Source organism: Fomitiporia mediterranea (assembly GCF_000271605.1).
Source record: "Fomitiporia mediterranea MF3/22 unplaced genomic scaffold FOMMEscaffold_16, whole genome shotgun sequence".
In the NCBI taxonomy this organism is placed as follows: domain Eukaryota; kingdom Fungi; phylum Basidiomycota; class Agaricomycetes; order Hymenochaetales; family Hymenochaetaceae; genus Fomitiporia; species Fomitiporia mediterranea.
In genome coordinates, this window is record NW_006760401.1 from 386857 (window position 1) to 412654 (window position 25798).

Sequence of the window (25798 nt, forward strand, 5' to 3'; positions counted from 1 at the left end):
AAATTTTAAATAATGTTTATCATTATGTAAGTTATTTTTTAAGGTAAGGAATTGTGAAATGCTCTATGTGAAGGGTTGGTCCAAAAGCTAGTCAGTCTACCTCTGATAAGGGTTGAGAACAATACTAGCCCTAGCTTCAGTCTTAACTACCCCTTTAATACTAGTCTAAGCATTCCTATTATTAGACTGTCTGACAGTATATAGGACACTCTCATGTTCCTTTTCTAGAAAGTGAAGGACAGTAACAGCTGCCCTAGTAACAGAATTCTTACACTTACTAACAAGTACATTATCTCTGTCAATACTACTACTAGTTATAAGTTTAATAAGACTGACCCTTAGCACATCCTTGTGTGTAGTGAATACTATCTTACTTGTACCATTGTCAAGATTGAAAACACTGTCAACAAAGAGTTTCATAATACTGTTAAACTTATAGAGGAGTTAAAGGGCTTAGAGTTAAAGCTAGCTGGGTAGAACAGTTTAACTGTATAATGTAAGAAGTCTGCCTTAGAGGAGAAGAACAAGAACATTACTATTCTTTAGACACTCTTTACTAATGTTGAAACTGACTAGAAGAATGTTGAGTACTGTAAGTTTAGTCTTGTTGACTAGACTCCTAAGATCTCTGTCAGAGTTAATGACTGTTACTATACTCAGAACATTGTCACATTTGTAGTCAATAAGGTAAAGCTTACAAATTTCAAGAGTAACATAGTCAATCTTAGTACATTCTGTTCTATTTCCCCTTCTCCACCCTTCATTCTAATCTTACTTACTAACACTTTACTCTTTAGGAAACCAATTTGATACTACTCAGCTTAAGGATCTCTTCTAGCCTATTACTACTGTTTGTAATAACAGAACAATCCTAGCAAGCCTTCAGCTCCCTATCTGTAGTACTCTTTCTTACTGTCTTGTAATCAATCCTGACACAGAGGACAAGAATAGTGAGCTGCTTTGTATTATTGCCAAATATGGTAATACAACTAAGCTCACACTAGGTTGTTATTTGTTATTCAGGTATGGATGCTTACACCTGTACTAACCTTAGACTCAAGTCTAGAAACATTGTTGTCTACAACTATAGTAAGTCCTCTAGTAACTTCTTAGACTATAGTGACTTAGACTCTCTCATTTTTACAAGTAATAGTAACAGGCTTACTATCCTATACTCAGGCATACTTTAAGGCATACATAACTACATTACTTACAGTATGCCCCTCTAGTAGGTTATTAAGCAGATCCTTGTCAAGTACCTCTTAGCTAAGTTCTACAGTATTACTTACACTCTTGACTGAGTATAAGCTTATCTAAGCTCTGTCCTTATTGTTCCCCCCCTCTCTTACTGTCCTTTCTCCTTGTCTTCTGTTTTTTCTCTCTTGTTGGTTCAGATGTGTGTCTTGATTCTTGATTTGCTGCCAAATGTTTGTACCCTTTTTCCATCCTTTATACTAGTAGCTAACAATCTTTTGTTGTTTAGCTCTTTGACAGATTATACTCTTTGTCTGTTCCTTCAACATTGTCTCAGCTCCCTCTCTCTCTTTTATTCCCTCTGATTTTTATTTATTGCCTGACTATTAACAGAGCTGGTGAATGTCTTAGCTAGTAAATTACTGTCCTAGTTTGTTCTCCATCTTTTACTTTGTATCTTCTTACTGACTGAGAATAACCTTAATGTCTAGACACTAGATTGTTAACTTCTTACTCAAGTATGTTTAGTTCTCTCTCCTGTTTCCTAATCTGTATAGCTTAAAGCTCTTTCTTTTAAGCCTCTTATTGTGTCAACTTGTAGTCTTGTTAGCCTGTATTGTATAATAGTTTTTCTTACCTTGTTTAATACTATTCTACCCTCCCCTCCCTACTCCTAACTTACACCCTACCTCCCTAATACATGTTATGTTACTACACCTTTGAAATAGACATTATCTATAATGTTGTTTATATACACTACTAAGTAATCAGTAGACCAAACTTAGGGACAAAGTAAGACATTAATAACTTGTTGTACAAAGACTTTAAATATGAGTAGTAAGTAAAGTAAGTCTTATTCTGTTAAAGGAATTATTATTTAATGTTTAGATCTTATTAACAATTTAGAACACAGGAAATACAAAGGAAAAGAAGTTATTGTTACAGTTCTCTACTCTTGTACCTTCAGTTTTAAGGGTTCTACACCCTTCTATACTAGAACTCAGGACTTCTGTCCCTTAGAAGTACTATCTATAAACTATATATGTACTAACTCTTACTACTACCCTTCCTTACTTTATTATTCTATTCCTTTACCCACCCCTTCATTCTTTGTTCATTCTATAGTCTCTTACTCTTTGTCTATCCCTTTATTCTTTATACCTTTATCTTTGACCTTCCTTTCTTTCATTCTTTATAGCTTATTATTCTTAGTAGCTCATACTCTCTAAGTACTCTTATATAGTTTAGTATATATAAGTGTATAAGATCAGACTAGTCTTATAGTCTTAATCTTGTCTACTCTAGGTAGTCCTGTACTCTTAGACTCACTCTATATACTCTATTCTTGTCTCACTCTCTCTCTCTACCTGTTTCATAAGTTTCAACTATGTTCTAATACTTACATTCTATATTTCTGTTGTATAGGATAGTTGTAGTCTGGGTCCCCTTACTAAGCCTTTAAGTCCTCTCTACACTGTTACTAACATTAGATTAAGACTACTTATTACTACCCTACAACTCTCTTATGTTTCAAGCATTAGTACTTACTATTGTGTTAATCTCTTTTCTTTGTCCTAACTCTTTTACATTTTTAAAATTTTAAACTTTCTAAACTCTTTTAAACTTTTACTACTCTTCTTCTATTCATTACTCCTTTTAGTTTAGTGCTGATTCCTTTATAGTATAAACATAGACCCTTCTACACTAACTACCACCCCTACTGTCCTACTAGATTAGTAGTTACAAGTAGACCTAGCTTAATATGTGTAAACCTCTATTTAAAAGGCTTTTACTAACTACATGCCCTCAACCCTCTCAGAACCTGTTCTAATTGTTTCAGAAGTTGTAACCTACTCTAGAAAGAAAGTACATATAGCCTACCCTTTAGACTTTAATAAGTAGTACTTTAAGGACTTCTAACACTAAGTCAAACTATATATAGCTACTACTTTAACTAATCTATCCTTAGATCTTAATTGTGTTCTATTCATTCTCTCCTTTATGAAAGAAGACAATACAGCCACCTAGGCCTAGAACTAGATTAAAAGCTATTAGATTAGAAGCCTGATCTAACTTTAGAACAATAAGTTGTATTCAGAATTTATAGAGTAGCTCTATACTTTCTTTATTAATCTGAATAAGAAGTACAATGTGTAGAACAAGCTTGTGTCTCTATAACAGGGTAAACATTCTACTAACACTTTCTTTCAGGAGTTTAATATTCTAGCCTGAAAGGTAGGATTTGTACTCAGATTTAATAATGTTCTTATTAGAATACTTGAAAAAGCTCTTTACTCAGAACTAGTTGATAAGATTCTTAGAATGACACTAGAACTGATTACTTATACTGAGTAGAAAATACACACCATTTCCTTTAACTAAGCTACAGTTTAGATGTATCAAGTCTGTACAGAATGCTTACACATACATTCAGCTCTAACAGTTCTGAGTCCTTAGATTGATTCACTTGTAATTCACAATTAATCTATTCTAATAGACATTAGAGAAGTCTAAAAGTAAAAAGTATACTTTGTCTACAGAAAGTTAGAACACTAAATTAAGGACTGTCTGTAGAAGTAACAGTATATCTGTTAGTATTACAGTTCTCTACTCTTATACCTTCAGTTCTAAGGGTTCTACACCCTTCTATACTAGAACTTAGGACTTCTGTCCCTCAGAAGTACTGTCTATAAACTATATGTGTACTAACTCTTACTACTACCCTTTCTTACTTTATTATTCTATTCCTTTAACTACTCCTTTATTCCTTGTTTATTCTATAGTCTCTTACCCTTTGTCTATCCTTTTATTCTTTGTACCTTTATCTTTGACCTTCCTTTCTTTTATTCTTTATAGCTTATTATTCTTAGTAGCTTATACTTTCTGAGTACTCTTGTATAGTTTAGTATATATAGGTGTACAAGATCAGACTAGTTCTATAGTCTTAATCTTGTCTACTTTAGATAGTTCTGTACTCTTAGGCTTACTCTATATACTCTACTCTTGTCTCACTCTCTCTCTCTACCTATTCTACAAGTTCTGACTACATTCTAGTACTTACATTCTGTATTTCTGTTATGTAGGATAGTTGTAGCCTGAGTCTCCTTACTAAGCCTTTAGGTCCCCTCTATACTGTTACTAACATTAGATTAAGACTACTTATTACTACTCTACAACTCTCTTATGTTTTGAGCATTAGTACTTACTATTGTGTTGATCTCTTTTCTTTGTCCTAACCCTTTTACATTTTTAAATTTTAAACTTTCTAAACCCTTTTAAACTTTTGCCACCCTTCTTCTATTCATTACCCCTTTTAGTTTAGTACTAATTCCTTTATAGTGTAAACATAAACTCTCCTACACTAACTGCTACCTCTACTGTTCTACCAGATTAGTAGTTATGAGTAGATCTAGCTTAATACATATAAACCTTTATCTAAGAGGCTTTTACTAACTATATACTCCTAGCCCCTTTAGAATCTGTTCTGATTGTTCTAAAAGTTATAACCTGTTCTAGAAAGAAAGTGTATGTAGCCTACCCTTCAGACTTTAATAAGTAGTACTTTAAGGACTTCTAACACTAAGTTAAACTATATGTGACTACTACTTTAACTAATCTATCCTCAGATCTTGATTGTGTCCTATTTGTCCTCTCCTTTATAAAGGAAGGTAATGTAGCCACCTAGGCCTAGAACTAGATTGAAGAACATTGAATTAGTCTTTTAGGCTAGAATATCAAACTCCTGAAAAAAGGTATTAGTAGAATGTTTGCTCTGTTACAAAGATACAAGCTTGTTCTACACATTATACTTTTTATTCAGATTAATGAAGGAAGTACAGAGCTGTCCTATGAATTCTAAATACAACTTATTGTTCTAAAGTTAGATCAGGCTTTAGGATTCATACTTAGGTTTAATAATGTCTTTATCAGAATACTTGAAAAAGCTCTCTACCTAGAACTAGTTAATAAGATTCTTAGAATAATACTAGAACTGGTTACTTACACTAAGTAGAAGACATACACTATCTTCTTTAACTAAGCTATAGCTTAAATGTGTTAAGTCTGTGTAAAACACTTATACATGTATTTAGCTCTAACAGTTCTAAGCTCTTAGATTAATCTGCCTATAATTTGTAATCAATCTGTTCTAATAGACATTAGAGAAGCCTAAAAGTAAGGAGTATACTTTACCTACAGAAAGTTAGAGTACTAAATTAAGGACTGTCTATAGAAGTAATAGTATATTTGTTAGATCATTAGAGTAATAATGAGTAACAAGTAGGATTTGTAGTAAGAAGCCTTTTCTACAAATTTAGAAGTTACTTTAGAACTTCTAAACTCTAACTATATACTCTAGGATTTTGTAGAGGCCTAATAGTAAATGTAGTACTAAAGAGCTATAACTCAGATTTTTTAATGACTACTTTTGATTCAATAGACACTGTAGGATTAGAAGTAAATAAAGTAAGAAAAGTAGAAAAAGTAGAAAAAGTAGAAAAAGTAGAAAAAGTAAATCAACAAAATTATTTATTAGAAAGAAAAAAGTTAAAAACAAAAGTAGATAGTTCTCCTATTTCTTCTGATTCTTTTGATTCTTCTCTTCACACTTTATCTGAGTCTAAATCTACACAATCTGACCTACTACTTCTGTGTTCTAAGATCTTAGAATGTTTAGAACACTACTCAGCCCTGTTTACTATTTAATAGTTTGTCTATAGTATTAAGTAAGGATAACCTTAGTTAAGTTCACAGCTAAGAACATAGGTCCATCCTTGTTAAAGGAGAGAGGTTAATAAGGAAATGTTAGTATATATACTTACCCTCTTAGACAATAAGACTATACAAGCTGTACATTCCTTTCAGAACAAGTAGTAGTTTATCTGAGAATATTCTGAGTACTAACTCTAGGTCCCTATCCTTTTAGCTCCCTTCTTAGAATCCCCTCAGATCTGAACAATAGCTCTAATAGATAGTAGATATATTAGTTTGTGTATTAATAAGGCCTTCATATAGGAACACTATCTCTCTACTTAATGTGTTCTACTTCTGATCCTAGTATACAATATAGACAGAACTCTAAACTAGAATAGTCAGATTACTGAGTTTGTCTAACTATAGATGACTATTTAGGATTATAAGGAAAGTATTAAGTTTAGAGTTACTAACCTTAGAAAGACAGATGTCTTTATTAGATTCAAATGGCTTAAGGCTTACAACCCTACTATTAACTAGTTAGAGTAGACACTTGTGTTTGATTAGTGTTCTGAGCCTTGTAACTACCTTATACTACTGTTCTGAGTAGATACAGACACTTCTAATGTTACTAACAGTTCTAATAAAGGTGACTAGTTGTTCTTCTTTAACTAGGATAGATATGTGAATACATATTCTAGTTAAGACAGAACAGAGTCAATCTGAAGAATGTCTAAGACAGAACTAGTTTAGAACTATCTTAGAACAACTCTACTCTAGAATGTACATAGACTCAGTCTACTAGATTTTGTCTAAGAGTTCTCTAAAGTCTTTAGTAAAGAGGAATTCAACCAGCTTTCTAAACACTGTCTCTAAGACTATACAATTGAATTAACTAAGGGTTTCTAACTTAAGGATTATAAGGTCTACCTACTTAACAGAGACAAGTAGGAGGCACTTAATGAGTTCCTTTAGGAAAATCTTTAGAACAGTCAGATCTGACCCTTAAAGTCCCTTATAGTCTCCCCTTTCTTCTTTGTCAAAAAGAAAGATAGAAAGCTCTGTCTAGTCTAGGATTATTATTGTCTTAATAAGAGTACTGTTAAAAACAAGTACCTACTCCCTCTGATTTAGGAGCTCATTAATAAGACATATACATTCAGGGTTTTTACTAAGTTAGATATTTAATAAGGATACAATAATATTCAGATCTAAGACAGAGATGAGTAGAAGGCTGTGTTCTAAACTAATTACAGATTGTACAAACTGACTATAATGTTCTTCAGACTAACTAACTTGTCTACAACATTCTAGTCATTCATAAATTACATTCTTACAGATCTGATTGACTCAGAGTATGTTAGTGTGTATCTAGACAACATTCTGATCTTTACTCAAACAGTTAAGTACTATTACTAACTAATCTAAATAGTTTTACAACAGCTCTAAGATAATAAACTGTTCCTCTAAGTGTTAGTAACAGTATAGAGGGGACCTGAAGGCTTAGTAAGGGGACCTAGGCTACAACTATCCTACATAACAGAAATACAGAATGTAAGTACTAGAATGTAGTCAGAACTTACAGAATGGACAGAGAGAGAGAGTGAGACAAGAGTAGAGTATATAGAGTAAGCCTAAGAGTACAGGACTATCTAGAGTAGACAAGATTAAGACTATAGGACTAGTCTGATCTCATACACCTATATATACTAAACTACACAAGAGTACTTAAAGAGTATAAGCTACTAAGAATAATAAGCTACAAAGAATGAAAGAAAGGGGAGATTAAAGATAAAGGTATAAAGAATGAAGGGATAGACAAAGGGTAAGAGACTATAGAATAAACAAAGAATGAAGGGGTGGTCAAAGGAATGGAATAATAAAGTAAGGAAGGGTAGTAGTAAGAGTCAGTATACATATAGTCTATAGACAGTGTTTCTAAGAGACAGAAGTCCTGAGTTCTAGTACAGAAGAGTGTAGAACCCTTAGAACTGAAGGTATAAGAGTAGAGAATTGTAACATTACCCTCCCTCTAAAACCAATTGTCCTGATTAGTAAACATAAGGCTTGGTTAGTAGCTCAGACATAGGTTGGAACAGTAAGGCTTAGAAATCTGTAAGGCTGAGTTTGTACAGAGTACTAGGATGAAGCTGATAGAAGTCTCAGATTGTCTTAAGAGTATAGGCAAGGTTCTTAGCAGGTTCCTAAGTGTACTCCTTAACTAGGTACCCTTTCTAGTGAACAAGGAATTTGAGTTTTCTGTACAGTAGCTTAGTATCCACTATGTACTCTACTTTGTATTCTAGTTCAGAGCTAATGAGTTCTAGTAGAGGCAGAGAGGGTCTTTGTTACAAAGGAAAATTGGGATTGTAGTACTGAGACAATAGAACCTTATTAAACACTAAGTGTATGTGCTTCTATGTTACTAGAAGTTAGAGTTTGTAGACAGAGACACTAACCTTCTTTTTAATGACAAAGGGTCTGAAACACTTATTGTCCAACTTCTTCATTAGACAATCTAAGGTTAGATTAGTGGCTTCTAGTATAACCTTGTTACTAGGCTGGTAATCCTTAGCTACAGACCTCTTCTGATTATAGTTCTACTTTATAACCTATACTACCTTCTCTAAAAGAGCTTGTGTGTCCTCCCTAGTTCTGTGTATCCATTCTACAAAGTCTGTTACAGATTCAGAACTACTGTTCTGGTTCAGAACTGTCCTCTAGTATGAATGTCTCTCATGATTAAGGAAGAACAGGGATTGTCCTGTTGTAGAGTGTTACTAGTTATTATGTACAAATTCTGTCAGAGCTAACTATTCAGACTAATCTGATTACTAATGATTGATAAACATTCAGAGGTAGAGCTTGATCTCCTGATTGACTTACTCAGTTTAACTGTCAGTCTGTAAGTAATATATAGTAGAGGGGTTCCCTTGAATTCTGAGAAGTGTATACAAGTCCTATATGAATTTTAACTTAAATTACAGTCTGTGATTATGAATGAGCTTCTGAGGGAGTCTGTACAACTGGAAGACATGATTCTAATAGATACATACTATACTTTCAGAAGTGAGTTCTGTTTGGGTCAGAACTGTATAGACTTGTTTAGAGAATCAGTTAACAATTATACAGATAGTGTTGTAACTCTAAGACTTAGGTAGCTTACTAATCAGGTCTACTAAGACTTCTTCCTAAGAGTGATCTAAGATCTAATACAGATGTAGGGGAGTCTAAACCCTTGTCTGGTAAGCTTTAGTCTGTTAGTATGTATTGTAACTAGTTATGTACTTTAGGATTTCCCTCTACATTCCTGACTACCAGTAGTTCTAAGTAATGAGTTCCTACATTTTGTGTTAGCCTGGATGTCCTACAGTCAGATTATTGTAATAAGCTCAGACAATGTCCTCCTACAGCTTCTAATCCTTTAGAACATACAGTCAGCCTTCCTAGTAAACCTGTCCATCCTCATTCTCCTCCTAATCCCTAGCCTGCTTCTCTAGCTGCTTTACTATGACTCAGTCCTGTGTGTGTCTTAGAGCTTACTGTATACAGGTGACAAAGTTGACATTCTTGGATTTGAGTCAGATCTCTCAGATTGTCTCAGATGCAAAACAGGAATTGTCTAGGAGAACAGGATTGTCTTGAACACAAAACAGGAATTGTCTAGGAGAACAAGATTTTTGTTATTATTCTCCCCCCTTTTATAACCTACTTGTCTTAAGAGTAAATTGGCTTTCATCATTTGTGTTCTAGGTTTGTGGGTCAGTACAAAGTCAAAGTCCTACAGTTCTAACATCTAGCAGGCTTAATAGTAGTTAAGCTTCTGAGGTGCCTAGAAGTACTAGAGATTAAGGTAATCACTCTAAATCTCAAACTTCTGTACAGTACTAAGGAGATATTAACACTACTCCTCTAAGGAACAGACAATTGTAAAGAGTTCCTTGTCATAGATAGGATAGTTCTGTTCTGTTACAGAGAGGGATTCTGATCAGAACACTATCAGACACTACTTTCTGTTAATGAACTAGAACAGTACTACTCTATTTGTAAAGTCAGAAGAGTTGGCTTTAACTTAGAACTTGTCTATAACTGTCAGAACTACTAATACAGGCTTGCTAGTAATGGCCTGCTTGAGGGACTCAAACACAGACTGTTGCTGATCATCCTATTACTAAGGAACATCTTTACTAGTAAGATTGTGAAGGGGCTGAGCAATAGTATTAAAGCTTTGAATAAAGTATTAGTAGTAGTTTACAAACTCAAGGAATGCTTGAACCTGTTTCAGGTTCTAAGGTTGTGGCCAGTTCCAAACTACAGTTACCTTTGCTAGATCCATACAGACCTCTCCTCCACCAATCACAAAGCCTAGATAATCCACTGACTCCTGTACAAAAGAGTACTTTACTTCTTAGAGAAACAGTTTATTATCTTAGAGCTATTATAGAATTGCTTAGATCAGTCAGTAATAGTGCTTGACTGTCTGGGTGAAGATTAGAATGTTGTCTAGATACACACTAACATGCTCTGAGTCAATCAGATCTGTAAGAATGTGATTCATGAATGACTAGAATGTTGTAAGCAAGTTAGTTAGTCTGAAGAACATTACAGTCAGTTTGTACAATCTATAATTAGTTCAGAATACAGTCTTCTACTCATCTCTGTCTTAGATCTGAATATTATTGTACCCTTATCAAATGTTTAACTTAGTGAAAACCCTGAATGTATGTGTCTTATTAATGAGCTCCTGAATCAGAGGGAGTAGGTACTTGTTTTTAACAGTACTCTTGTTAAGACAACAATAATTCTGGACTAGGTAGAGCTTTCTATCTTTCTTTTTGACAAAGAAGAAAGGGGAGACTATAAGGGACTTTGAGGGTCAGATCTGACTGTTCTAAAGATTTTCCTGAAGGAACTTGTCAAGTGCCTCCTACTTGTCTCTGTTAAGTAGGTAGACCTTACAATCCTTAGGTTGGAAACCCTTAGTCAATTCAATTACATAGTCCTAGAGACAGTATTCAGGAAGCTGGTCAAATTCCTCTTTACTAAAGACTTTAGGGAACTCTTAGACAAAATCTGACAGACTGAGTCTATGTGTGTTCTAGAGTAGAGTTGTTCTGAGAGGGTTCTGGACTGGTTCTGTCTTAAACATCCTTCAGATTGACTCTGTTCTGTCTTAACTAGAATATGTATCCATATATCTATCCTAGTCAAAGAAGAACAACTAGTCACCTTTATTAGAACTGTTAGTAACATTGGAAGAGTCTGTATCTACTTAGAACAGTAGTACAAGGTAGTTACAAGACTCAGGACACTGATTGAACACAAGTGTTTACTCTAACTAGTTAATAGTAGGGTTGTGAGCCTTGAGCCATTTGAATCTAATGAAAATGTCTGTCTTTCTAAGGTTAGTGACTCTGAACTCAATACTTTCCTTATGATCCTAAATAGACATCTGTAGTTGGACAAACTTGGTGATCTGACTATTCCAGTTTAGGGTTCTGTCTGTATTGTATACTAGGATTGGAAGTGGAATACATTAAGTAGGGAGGTAGTGTTCCTATATAAAGGCCTTATTAATGTACAAACTAGTATATCTACTGTCTACCAGAGCTGTTGTTTGGATCTGGGGGGATCCTGAGAAGGGAGCCAAGAGGACAGGAACTTAGAGCTAGTGTCTAGAACATTCTCAGATGAACTACTACTTGTTCTGAAGGGAATGTACAGCTTGTACAGCCTTATTGTCTAAGAGGGTAAGTATATATACTAACATTTCCTTATTAACCTCTCTCTTTCAACAAGGACAGACTCATGTCCTCAGCTGTAAACTCAGCTGAGACTATCCCTACTTAATACTACAGACAAACTACTAAGTAGTAAACAGGGCTAGGTAGTGTTCTAAACATTCTAAAATCTTGAAACACAAAAGTAGTAGGTCAGATTGTATAGATTTAGACTCAGATAAAGTGTGAAGAGAAGAATCAAAAGAATCAGAAGAAATAGGAGAACTATCTACTTTTGTTTCTGACTTTTTTCTTTCTAATAAATAATTTTGTTGATTTATTTTTTCTACTTTTTCTACTTTTCTTACTTTATTTACTTCTAATCCTATAGTGTCTATTGAATCAAAAGTGGCCATTAAAAAATCTGAGTCATAGCCCTTTAGTACTACATTTACTATTAGGCCTCTACAAAATCCTAGAGTATGTAGTTAGAGTCCAGAAGTTCTGAGGTGACTTCTGGATTTGTAGAAAAGGCTTCTTACTACAAATCCTACTTGTCACTCATTATTACTCTAATGACCTGACAGATATGTTATTACTTCTGTAGACAGTCCTTAATCTGGTGCCCTGACTTTCTGTAGGTAAAGTATACTTCTTACTTTCAGGCTTCTCTAATGTCTATTAGAACAGATTGATTGTGAATTACAGGCAGATTGATCTGAGGGCTTAGAACTGTTAGAGTCAGACACATGTGTAAGTGTTCTACACAAACTTAATACATCTGAGCTGTAGCTTAGTCAAAGGAGATAGTGTGTGTCTTCTACTCAGTATAAGTAACTAGTTCTAGTATTATTCTAAGAATCTTATTAACTAGTTCTAGATGAAGAGCTTTTTCAAACATTCTAATAAGAACATTATTGAACCTGAGTATGAATCCTACCTTCTAGGCTAGGATATCAAACTCCTGAAAGAAGGTATTAGTAGAATGTTTGCCCTGTTACAGAGACACAAGCTTGTTCTACACATTACACTTCTTATTCAGATTAATGAAGGAAGTACAGAGCTACTCTATGAATTCTGAGTACAACTTATTGTTCTGAAGTCAGATCAGGCTTTTAATCTAATAGCCTTCAATCCAGTTCTAGGCCCAGGTGGCTGTGTTACCTTCCTTCATAAAGGAGAGGACAAATAGGACATGATTGAGATCTAAGGATAGATCAGTTAAAGTAGTAGTCACATATAGTTTGACTTAGTACTAGAAGTCCTTAAAGTACTACTTATTAAAGTCTGAAGGGTAGGTTATGTGTACTTTCTTTCTAGAACAAGTTGCAACTTTCAGAACAACTAGAACAGGTTCTGAAGGGGCTAGGGGCACATAGTTGGTAAAGGCCTCTTAGATAGAGGTCTGTATGTATTAAGCTAGTTCTACTTGTAACTACTGATTTAGTAGAACAGTAAGGGTGACAGTTAGTGTAGAAGGGTCTATGTTTATACTACAAAGGAATCAGTACTAAACTAAAAGGGGTAATGAATAGAAGAAGGGTGGCAAAAGTTTAAAAGGGGTTTAGGGAGTTTAAAATTTAAAAATGTAGAAGGGTTAGGACAAAGAAAAGAGATTAACACAACAGTAAGTACTGATACTCAAAACATAAGAGAGTTGTAGGGTAGTAATAGGTAGTCTTAATCTAATATCAACAATAGTATAGAGGGGACCTGAAGGCTTAGTAAGGGGACCCAGGCTACAACTATCCTACACAACAGAAATACAAAACATAAGTACTAGAATATAGTCAGAACTCACAGAACAGGCAGAGAGAGAGAGTAAGACAAGAGTAGAGTATATAGAGTAAGCCTAAGAGTACAGAACTACCTAGAGTAGACAAGATCAAGACTACAGAACCAGTCTGATCTCATACACTTATATATACTAAACTACACAAGAGTACTCAGAGAGTATAAGCTACTAAGAATGATAAGCTATAAAGAATGAAAGAAAGAGGAGATTAAAGATAAAGGTACAAAGAATAAAGGGATAGACAAAGGGTAAGAGACTATAGAATGAACAAAGAATGAAGGGGTAGTTAAAGGAATAGAATAATGAAGTAAGGAAGGGTAGTAGTAAGAGTCAGTATGTATATAGTCTATAGATAGTGCCCCTGAGGGACAGAAGTCCTAAGTTCTAGTACAGAAGGGTGTAGAACCCTTAGAACTGAAAGTATAAGAGTAGAGAATTATAACACTAAGAAGTAAAGTACTCTTTTATATAGGAGTTAGTAGATTATCTAGACTTTGTAATTGGTAGAGGAGAGGTCTGTATGAATCTGACAAAGGTAACTATAGTTTGAAACTAGCTATAACTTTAGAACCTGAAACAGGTCTAAGTATTCCTTAAGTTTGTAAACTACTACTAACACTTTATTCAAGGCTTTAGTACTATTGTCTAGCCCCTTCACAATCTTACTAGTAAGGATGTTCCTTAGTAATAGGATGATTAGTAGTAGTCTGTATTTGAGTCCCTCAAGTAGGCTATTATTAGTAAGTCTGTATTAGTAGTTCTAACAGTTGTAGACAAGTTTCAAGTCAAAGCTAACTCTTCTGACTTTACAAATAGAGTAGTACTGTCTTAGTTCATTAACAGAAAGTAGTGTCTGATAGTGTTCTGATCAGAATCCCTCTCTACAACAGAACAGAACTATCCTATCTATAATAAGAAACTCTTTGTAATTGTCTGTTCTCTAAAGGAGTAATGTTAATATCTTCTTAGTACTGTACAGAAGTTTAAGATTTAGAGTGATCACCTTAATCTCTAGTACTTTCAAGCACCTCAGAAGCTCAACTACTACTAAGCTTACTGAATGTTAGAACTATAGAATTACAACTTTGTACTGACTCACAAACCTAGAACACAAATAATAAAAACTGATTTACTCTTAAGACAAGTAAGTTATGAAAGGAGGGAGAATAATAATAAAAATCTTGTTCTCCTAGACAATTCCTGTTTTACATTCAAGACAATCTAAGAGATCTGACTCAAATCTAAGAATGTTGACTTTGTTACCTATATACAGTAAGCTCTAAGACACACACAGGACTAGGTTGTAGTAAAGTAGTTAGAGAAGTAGGCTAGGGATTAGAAAGAGGATAAGGATAGACAAGTTTACTAGGAAGGCTAACTGTACATTCTAAAGGATCAGAAGCTGTAGGAGGACATTGTCTAAGCTTATTACAACAATCTGACTGTAGAACATTCAAGCTAACACAAAATGTAGGAACTTATTACTTAGAACTACTAATAGTTAGGAATGTAGAAGGAAATCCTAAAGTACATAACTAGTTACAATACATACTAACAGACTAAGACCTACTAGACAAGGGTTCAGACTCTCCTACATCTGTATTGGATCCTAGATCACTCTTAGGAAGAAGTCTTAGTAGACCTGATTAGTAAGCTACCTGAGTCTTAGGGTTACAATACTATCTATATAATTGTTGACTGATTCTTTAAACAAGTCTATACAGTTCTAACCCAAACAGAACTCACTTCTAAAAGTATAGTGTGTATTTATTAGGATTACATCTTCTAGTTGTACAGACTCTCTTAGAAGCTTATTCACAATTACAGACTGTAATTTAAGTTAAAATTCATATAGAACTTGTATACACTTCTCAGAATTCAAGGGAACCCTTCTACTACATATTACCTACAGACTGACAGTCAAACTGAGTGAGTTAATTAGGAGATTAAGCTCTACCTCTAAATGTTTATTAATCATTAGTAATCAGATTAGTCTGAATAGTTAGCCTTAACAGAATTTGTGTATAATAACTAGTAACACTCTATAACAGGACAGTCCTCATTCTTCCTCAATCATAAGAGACATTTGTACTAGAGGACAGTTCTGAACCAGAACAGTAGTTCTAAATCTGTAACAGACTTTGTAGAACAGATACACAAGACTAGGGAAGACACACAAGCTCTTTTAGAGAAGGTAGTATAGGTAATAAAGTAGAACTACAATCAGAAGAGATCTGTAGCTAAGGATTACTAGCCTAGAGACAAAGTTATGCTAGAAGCCATTAACCTGACTACAGATTACTTAATAAAGAAGTTGGACAACAAGTGCTTCAGACCCTTTGTTATTAAAAAGAAGGTTAGTGTCTCTACTTACAAACTCTAACTTCTAGTAACATAGAAGTACATACACCTAGTGTTTAATAAGATTCTACTGTCTTAGTACTATGATTCAGGTTTTCCTTTATAACAAAGACCTCTACTGTCTCTACTAGAACTCATTAGTTCTAAACTAGAATACAAAGTAGAGTATGTAGTAGATACTAAGCTAGTATGTAGAAAGCTCAAGTTCCTTATCTACTAGAAGGGATACTCAGTTGAAGAACACACTTGAGAACCTACTGAGAATCTCACCTATACTACTAAGACAATCTAAGATTTCTATTAACTTCATCTGAGTACTCTGTATCAACTCTGTCTTACATATTTCTAAACCTTACTATTCTAGCCTATGTTTAAACTACTAACCAAGCCTAATGTTTACTAATTAGGATGATTAGTTTTAGAGGGAGGGTAATGTTACAGTTCTCTACTCTCATACCTTTAGTTCTGAGGGTTCTACACCTTTCTATACTAGAACTTAGGACTTTCATTCCTTAAAGGTACTGTTTATAAACTATATATGTACTAACTCTTACTACTACCCTTCCTTACTTTATTATTCTATTCCTTTAACCACCCCTTCATTCCTTGTTCATTCTATAGTCTCTTACCCTTTGTCCATCCCTTCATTCTTTATACCTTTATTTTTAACCTTCCTTTCTTTCATTCTTCATAGCTTATCATTCTTAGTAACTCATACTCTCTAAGTACTCTTATATAGTTTAGTATATATAGGTATACAAGATCAGACTAGTCCTGTAGTCTTGATCTTGTCTACTCTAGGTAGTCCTATACTCTTAGACTCACTCTATATACTCTACTCTTGTCTCACTCTCTCTCTCTACCTGTTCTACAAGTTCTGACTATGTTTTAGTACTTACATTCTGTATTTCTATTGTGTAGGATAGTTGTAGCCTGAGTCCCCTTACTAAACCTTCAGGTCCACTCTATATTGTTACTAACAGTCAGGTTATTAGAGTAATAATGAGTAACAAGTAGAATTTGTAGTAAGAAGCATTTTTTACAAATCTAGAAGTCACCTTAGAACTCTTAGACTCTGACTATGTACTCTAGGATTTTGTAAAGGCCTAACAGTAAATATAGTACTAAAGAGCTATAACTCAGATTTTTTAATAGTTACTTTTGATTCAATAGACACTATAGGATTAGAAGTAAATAAAGTAAGAAAAGTAGAAAAAGTAGAAAAAGTAAATCAACAAAATTATTTATTAGAAAGAAAAAAGTTGAAAACAAAAGTAGATAGTTCTCTTATTTCTTCTGATTCTTTTAATTCTTCTCTTTACACTTTATCCAAGTCTAAATCTATACAATCTAACCTATCACTTCTACATTCTAAGATCTTAGAACATTCAGAATACTACTTAGCCCTGTTTACTACTCAGTAATTTGTTTATAGTATTAAGTAGAGATAGTCTCAGCTAAGTTTACAACTAAGGACATGAGTCTGTCCTTGTCAAAAGAGAGAGGTTAATAAGGAAATGTTAGTATATATACTTACTCTCTCAGACAACAAGGTTGTACAAGCTGTATGTTCTCTTTAGAACAAGTAGTAGTTTATTAGAGAACATTCTAAACACTAGCTTCAGGTTCCTGTCCTCTTAGCTCCCTTCTTAGGATCCCTCCAGATCTGAACAATAACTCTAGTAAATAGTAGATACACTAGTTTGTGTATTAATAAGGCTTTTGTACAGGAACACTATCTTCTTACTTAATGTGTTATACTTCTGATTCTAGTATATAATATAGACAGAACTCTAAACTAGAATAGTTAGATTACTAAGTTTGTCCAACTACAGATGACTATTCAGGATTATAAGGAAAGTATTGAGTTCAGAGTTACTAACCTTAGAAAGACAGATGTCTTTATTGGATTTGAATGGCTCAAAGCTTACAACCCTACTATTAACTAGTTAGAGTAGACACTTGTGTTCAATCAGTGTCCTAAGTCTTACAACTACCTTGTACTACTGTTCTGAGTGAATGTAAACACTTCTAATGTTACTAGTAGTTCTAATAAAGGTAACTAGTTGTTCTTCTTTGACTAGGATAAATATGTGGACACATATTCTAGTTAAGACAGAATAGAGTTGATTTAAAGAATGTCTAAGACAGAACCAGTCTAGAACTCTCTCAGAACAACTCTACTCTAGAACACATGTAGACCTAGCCTGCCAGATTTTGTTCAAGAGTTCTCTAAAGTCTTTAGTAAAGAGGAATTTAACTAGCTTCCTAAACACTATTCTTAGAACTATACAATTGAATTAACTAAGGGTTTCTAACTTAAGAATTGTAAGGTCTACTTACTCAACAGAGACAAGTAGGAGGTGCTTGATGAGTTCCTTCAGGAAAATCTTTAGAACAGCTGGATCCAACCCTTAAAGTCCTTTATAGTCTCCCCTTTCTTCTTTGTTAAAAAGAAAGATAAGAAGCTCTACCTAGTCTAGGATTATTATTATCTTAATAAGAGTACTGTTAAAAACAAATACCTACTCTCTCTAATTCAGGAGCTTATTAATAAGACACATACATCTAGGGTTTTTACTAAGTTGGATATTTAATAAGGATACAATAATATTCAGATCTAAGACAGAGATGAGTAGAAGGCTACATTCTAAACCAATTATAGACTGTACAAACTGACTATAATGTTCTTCAGACTAACTAACTTGTCTACAACATTCTAGTCATTCATAAATCACATCCTTACAGATCTGATTAACTTGAAACATGTTAGTGTGTATCTAAACAACATTCTAATCTTTACCTAGACAGTCAAGTACTATTACTAACTAATCTGAGTAGTTCTATAATAGCTCTAAGATAATAAACTGTTTCTCTAAAAAGTAAAGTACTCTTTTGTACAGGAGTCAGTAGATTATCTAAGCTTTGTAATTAGTAGAGAAGAGGTTTGTATGGATTTAGTAAAGGTAACTATAGTTTAGAACTAGTTACAACCTTAGAACCTGAAACAGGTCTAAACATTCCTTAGGTTTGTAAACTACTACTAATACTTTATTTAAAGCTTTAGTACTATTACCTAACCCTTTCACAATCTTACTAGTAAAGATGTTCCTTAGTAATAGGATAATTAGTAACAGTCTGTATTTGAGTCCCTCAAGCAGACTATTACTAACAAGCTTGTATTAGTAGTTCTGACAGTTGTAGACAAGTTCTAAGTTAAAGCTAACTCTTCTAACTTTACAAATAGAGTAGTACTATCCTAGTTCATTAATAGAAAGTAGTATCTAATAGTGTTCTAATCAGAATCCCTCTTTACAACAGAACAGAACTATCTTATCTATAATAAGGAACTCCTTACAATTGTCTGTTCCCTAAAGGAGTAGTATTAATATCTCCTTAGTACTGTACAAAAGTTTAAGATTTAGAGTAATCACCTTAATCTCTAGTACTTTTAGGTGCCTCAGAAGCTTAACTACTACTAAGCTTGTTAAATGTTAGAACTGTAGAACTATGACTTTATATTGACTTACAAACTTAGAACACAAATGACAAAAGCTGATTTACTCTCAAGACAAGTAGGTTATAAAAAGAGAGAGAATGATAACAAAAATCTTGTTCTTCTAAACAATTTCTGTTTTGTGTCCAAGACAATCTGAGAGATCTGACTTGAATCTAAGAATGTTAACTTTGTCACTTATATACAGTAAGCTCTGAGACACACACAAGACTATATTATAGTAAAGTAGTTAGAGAAGCAGGCTAAGGATTAGGAGGAGGATAAGGATAGACAGGTTTACTAGAAAGACTGACTGTACATTCTAAAGGATCAGAAGCTGTAGGAGGACATTGTCTAAGCTCATTATAACAATCTGACTATAGAACATTTAGGCTAACACAAAATACAGAAACTCATTACTTGGAACTACTAGTAGTTAGGAATACAGAAGGAAATCCTAAAGTATGTGACTAGTTATAATATGTACTAACAGACTAAAGCTTACCAGACAAGGGTTTAGACTCCTCTACATCTGTATTAGATTCTAGATCACTCTTAGGAAGAAGTCTTAGTGAACCTGATTAGTAAGCTACCTAAGTCTTAGGGTTACAACACTATTTGTGTGATTATCAACTGATTCTCTAAACAAGTCCATATAGTTCTAACCTGAACAGAACTCACTTCTGAAAGTATAGTATACATTTATTAGGATTATGTTTTCTAGTTGTACAGACTCTCTCAGAAGCTTATTCACAATTGTAAACCATAATTTGAGTTGAAATTTATGTAGGACTTGTATACACTTCTCAGAATTCAAGAGAACCCTTCTACTACATATTACTTACAGACTGACAGTCAAACTGAGTGAGTCAATCAGAAGATCAAGCTCTACCTTCAGATGTTTATTAATTATCAGTAATCAGATTAGTCTGAATAGTTAGCTTTAACAGAATTTGTACACAATAACTAGTAATACTCTATAACAGGACAGTCCCTGTTCTTCCTCAATCATAGAAGACATCTGTATTAGGGGACAGTTCTAAACCAGAACAGTAGTTCTGAATCTGTAACAGACTTTGTAGAACAGATACACAGGACTAGAGAGGACACATAAGCTCTTTTAGAAAAGGTAGTACAAGTTATAAAGTAGAACTATGATTGGAAGAGGTCTGTAGCTAAGGATTACTAGCCTAGTAACAAGGTTATACTAGAAGCCACTAATCTGACCTTAGATTGTCTAATGAAGAAGTTGGACAACAAGTGCTTCAAACCCTTTGTTATTAAAAAGAAGGTTAGTACTTCTACTTACAAACTCTAACTTCTAGTAACATAGAAGTACATACACTCAGTGTTTAACAAGGTTCTATTGTCTTAGTACTACAATCCCAGTTTTCCTTCACAATAAAGACCCTTACTACCTCTACTAGAACTTATTAGTTCTGAACTAGAATACAAAATAGAGTATATAGTAAATACTAAGCTAGTATATAGAAAGCTTAAGTTCCTTATCTACTAGAAGGGATACTTAGTTAAAGAATGTACTTGGGAACCTGCTAAGAATCTTACCTATACTACTAAGACAATCTAAGACTTCTATCAACTTTATCCAGGTGCTCTGTATTAACTCTACCTTACAGATTTCCAAACCCTACTGTTCTAACTTATACTCAAACTACTAACCAAGTCTAATGTTTACTAATCAGGACAATTGGTTTTAGAGGAGGGGTGATGTTACAGTTCTCCACTCTTGTACCTTCAGTTCTAAGGACTTCTGTCCCTTAGGAGCACTGTTTATAGACTATATACATACTAACTCTTACTACTACCCTTCCTTACTTTATTATTCTATTCCTTTGCCCACCCCTTCATTCTTTGTTCATTCTATAGTCTCTTACCCTTTGTCCATCCCTTCATTCTTTGTGCCTTTATCTTTGACCTTCCTTTCTTTCATTCTTTGTAGCTTATCATTCTTAGTAGCTTATACTTCCTGAGTACTCTTGTGTAGTTTAGTATATATAAGTATACAAAATCAGACTAGTCCTGTAGTCTTGATCTTGTCTACTCCAGATAGTCCTGTACTCTTAGGCTTACTCTATATACTCTATTCTTGTCTCACTCTCTCTCTCCACCTGTTCTGTGAGTTCTGACTATATTCTGGTGCTTACATTCTGTATTTCTGTTGTGTAGGATAGTTGTAGCCTGGGTCCCCTCACTAAGCCTTCAGGTCCCCTCTACACTGTTGCTGACAGTTATAAAGAGAAGCTAGAACATGTAGTAATAGACTATGAAATGTGAATTATGTCAAGTAGGCACCAGGCAGGGTAGTGCCTTATTTATATTCCTTGTATCTAAGTTTCAGTATTCTGGAATAATACTACAGAATACATTATCAAAGATAAATCATAGAGTACTTGAAGGCAAATAGCAACCAAACATAAACAATATATCTCTCAGGGACAAGGTGATACAAGAACACTAATATCAATTATATTCAGAAGTCTATAAATGTTACTTAGTAATGGTTGAAGTACAGATAGTAATACTAAAATATAAACACAATAAGTTATGTAAGAACATACTTATAGAAATAGATATTTCTGTACTGAAACAATATCCAGAAGTAAGCAACTATACAATAGTAAGACTACAAGAGGTAGCACAAACATTATCTAAGGCTAGAAGAGACAGATTTCCGCCATGTGACACTGACAACACGTCAAATTTAAGAAAATATTTCCCATTTTCTGCCTAAATTTATCTTACTGTCACCACTGCAAGCACACTAGACAAAACCCCGAAATCTGCTCTCTTGTATTAACCAGTAATGTTATCATAACCGTCTGCAAAGTAATGTAAACAAAGACAACAAGACTACAATTGTCCCAAAGTTGAAATGAAATAATGGTATCAATGCCCATTGTCCATACAAAATCAGTAGCCTCATAAACGAATGTAAGGATAAATAGATATATGACAACTGCCCAGGATAGAAATATATAAACCAAATATGAAATCCATAAGAAATGAAAAGATATTTCTGTGAGTGTTGTTAAATCAAATCATCATGCAGTCATTCAAATACCATCCCTATCACTGTATCGAGGCTCCTCATACTCATGAGCACCATCTTTCGTTCCCGTAAAATGCGGCACAGTCAATGGTACAGTCTGATAGCTCGAGCTAGGCATGAAGTGACGAGGCCCTTCACTCCTCTTGGACCGGCGGAGAAGTACGATGCTGATGATAATCAACGCAACGAGAAGCAAAATCGTTGCTCCCATAAGCCCCAAAGCAGCTGGAGCATATGTGCTCACAAGCATCGAGATCTTATCAGTGGAAGAAGATGAGTCCGAGTCGCCACTGAGCGCATCCAAGCTCTGTGCACTCTTCGATCCAGATCCCGAACCATACCCGTTGCCGTATCCACCATAGCCAGAGTAACTCGTTGCAGGCGGTGAAGTCAAGTTGCCGAACGGATTAACGAATCCAGTCCCATTCTTCTGTACCGCAAGCTGCTGGAACGCCGCAAACGACTTGTCGGAGAACGGATTAGCATTGGCCGAAAAGACCATTCCAACTCCACAATGACTGAAATTCGCAGCTTGCTGCCTGCAGTACACCCAGATAGGGCTCGTATCGTTCACAGTAATAGTGAAGTTTGGGAAGTAAGTCGCATTAGCATCAACAGGATTGAAGTTGGAATCAAATCCATTGATCGGTGGATACGTCGTATCTGAAATCTTTCTGCAAGGATCATCGAAAGTCGACTGAGTAGCGGTATGGTTCTTCTGTCTGAACTCGAAAAAGACCTGAAGATTATAAATATTAATAAACAACAAGATTGTCAAGGAGATGCATCAGACTGTACCTTGTCTCCAACGTTAGCAGTGATGTTCGATGGTGAATATACAAACCCGGCGTCGCCACCAACGATAACAGTATGCGTCGCTGGGTAGGCAGCCGAAGTCGACGCAGGCGCTCCAGGCCAATATGCTGAAGCACTTGAACCATCTTCAATAGTGGTGGTTTCAGTAACTGTCTGTGTCACCGTAACAGTCTCAGTATCCACTGATCCCCAGCTACTACTTGTGCTAGTGTACTGGTATGTAGTCGTAGTAGTATTGGAATCCTGCACTTTTGAGGCCTTTGCATTCGCGAGGAACTTGTCGAACGTGTTTCCGGACGGTGGAGCATTCGCGGCAAAGACCATTCCCGATTGACAGTGTGTAGGGTTCGGCGGGTTGATTTGCTGACAGAATACCCAGATGGGGTTCGTGTCATTGACAGTCACCTCAAACGTCGGTAAGTAGCCGTATTCGTTAGCGACAGGTTGGCTATCATCATTAAACAAGTTCAGAAAAAAAGAAGTCGAGGGAGAGGAAGAGAACCCACAAATTCGAGTCAAATCCAATCAAGTTCCCATACGAATCCTTGAGTTTAGCGCAAGGTTCAGCAAAACTCGACTGCGTCGCCGTATGGTTCTTCACATGGCTGAAAGGTGTACATCAATAAGTAAATATGTTCATGGAACTCGTAGGTAGAAACTAACAAAGTAAAACGAAGAACATCTCCGACACCCGTCTGGATATTATTCGGGTAGAAGTTTAAGTTTGGCGTTCCATCCGCCTTCAAGCCTCCGACAGAAATTTCATGGACTGCTGCGAGAGCGAATGGAGCAAGGGCAAGAGATGAGAGGGTAGGGAATATCATCCGTGAGCGAATAATAGATGGAAATGAGCTCTGAATTGGTAGAAAACTACTAGAAAAGGAACGAAGGATGAGAAGGAATTGAGTGAAGTACGAACCTCCTAAGAGCAGTCTTATTTATACATATTCAGCATATCCAACACATTTCATCGCCTAGCCGAACTGACCGAGCCAATTCTGCACATGCAGTGTAAGGTCAGGACAAGAATGAGCTCTTGGTTGATGGTGGGCAGTTCGGAGTTCGAAGAACACAGCCACACCGGGCACACCGAGGTACGGTGCTCTCCCTGCAAGACTTTCGTGTCCGAGTTTGCCGTATCGTAGAGTCCTGCAGTACATCTGGTTTGCAGAAGTCAGAAACCAAAACTACTTCTAGTGGTTGTTGTTAACAGGAAAATTAATCTCCCCGTCGAACACTAGATATGCAGTCAAGAAAATAGCACAGGGTAAGTAGCACAGGGTATCGCGACTATTGTCGAACCGTGTTAGGCAATTCTTCTAGTAATAGAGAAAAGTTATAACGATACGAGATGAACATCGGCGAAACCTGGGCAGCGAGGAATGAATCTGCTGGTCACGATAGAAGTTAGAACAGAAGCCCAAGGAGATTGCGGCCAACACAGGAAGGCCAAGGCTCAAGCTACAAATTCGCGCCGCATCCATCAAATCTGCTTCACCGCCTGGGAAGGGCGATGAACAACCAGGGATGTAGCAGATGGAATGTAAGATGCCCTCCATCATCTCACTTGAAACGCCCACCCAACTCACTATTAATCAACCAATAAGACAGTAAGGCGTATGTAGTAAGTACCACAGACAACACATGTACTGTACATACACGCATTTGAGATGCTTCACACTGGTTGATAACGGTATTATCGAGAGATTCTGTGAATTTCCGACACAGGTAAGCCAGTGTTGTTTGAAGCGTTTGAGGTTGGATTTGCTACTGTCCACAGCGGCTGGGATACCCGATCAATCAGCAAATGTCCTGCAGTTCACACCTTTGTGGACATCATATTGTTCTACAGATGTAGTCTATGTGCACATTCTTGTGTTGCCAAAATTCGATAGACACAGTAGAATTTTAGAGCCTTAGCCGACAGAGTTTCGCGACTTGAGTCCTAAGTGCTAGTGTTCAGGCATAAAGAGAATATTGATTTCAGACAGTGACCCTGAGCAATTACATAGCATATTTCATTATGTAAAAACTTGTATTGGCAATGTTCCTGCCTGCCGCAATCAGTGTTGTTGTACTGGCAGGAATGACGAGTATACCATTCCTGTTTCTCATTACCATTCCAATTTCCTGCTGGGAATGATGGTGGGTAGACGGGAGAACTCTGTACAGAATCTCAGTTAATTGCCCTTATTTAGTAATTCCCAGCTTAATAAACTTAGAAAGTATGGCTAATTTCAATATTATGTGTGTTTATTACAAAAAAAATTGCTTCCTTTCTCATCACTGCCATCACCCCCCATCATTCCTGGTGGTATACTGTCTTCCCGCCGGTATACCATGGGAATCGACATCACTAGTACTGGGCTCACAATGCTATTAAGCGTCAATCAGCTTTCCACCCAAGAAAGCAACACGAAAGCAATCAAACATCGCCCATGAGGATGATTGATGCAGGGTCAATGATCCGCCTACGCCCGCTTACTGTCATTTTCATAAATATTGTCACACGCACGATTCGTGATTTTCGTCACACTAAGTACACTCAAATACAAAATCTATCATAACTCAACTAATACTTAACCAAATTACATGATCTAAGTTGTAAAAAATATACTTTTAAAGTGTCTTTCATATCCCAGAAAAAATAAAGT

General features: G+C 35.4%; 1 protein-coding gene across 1 annotated transcript; it reads right to left on the bottom strand.

Moving 5' to 3' along the window:
* Nucleotides 1-22746: 22746 nt before the first annotated feature.
* On the bottom strand, nt 22747-23947 carry FOMMEDRAFT_37181 (uncharacterized protein; the record flags this gene model as incomplete). Its single annotated transcript, XM_007271185.1, has 4 exons — nt 22747-23067; nt 23127-23592; nt 23651-23749; nt 23808-23947. Coding segments are annotated over 4 exons (1026 nt in total), but the record flags the coding sequence as incomplete, so codon positions are not given.
* Nucleotides 23948-25798: the final 1851 nt, after the last annotated feature.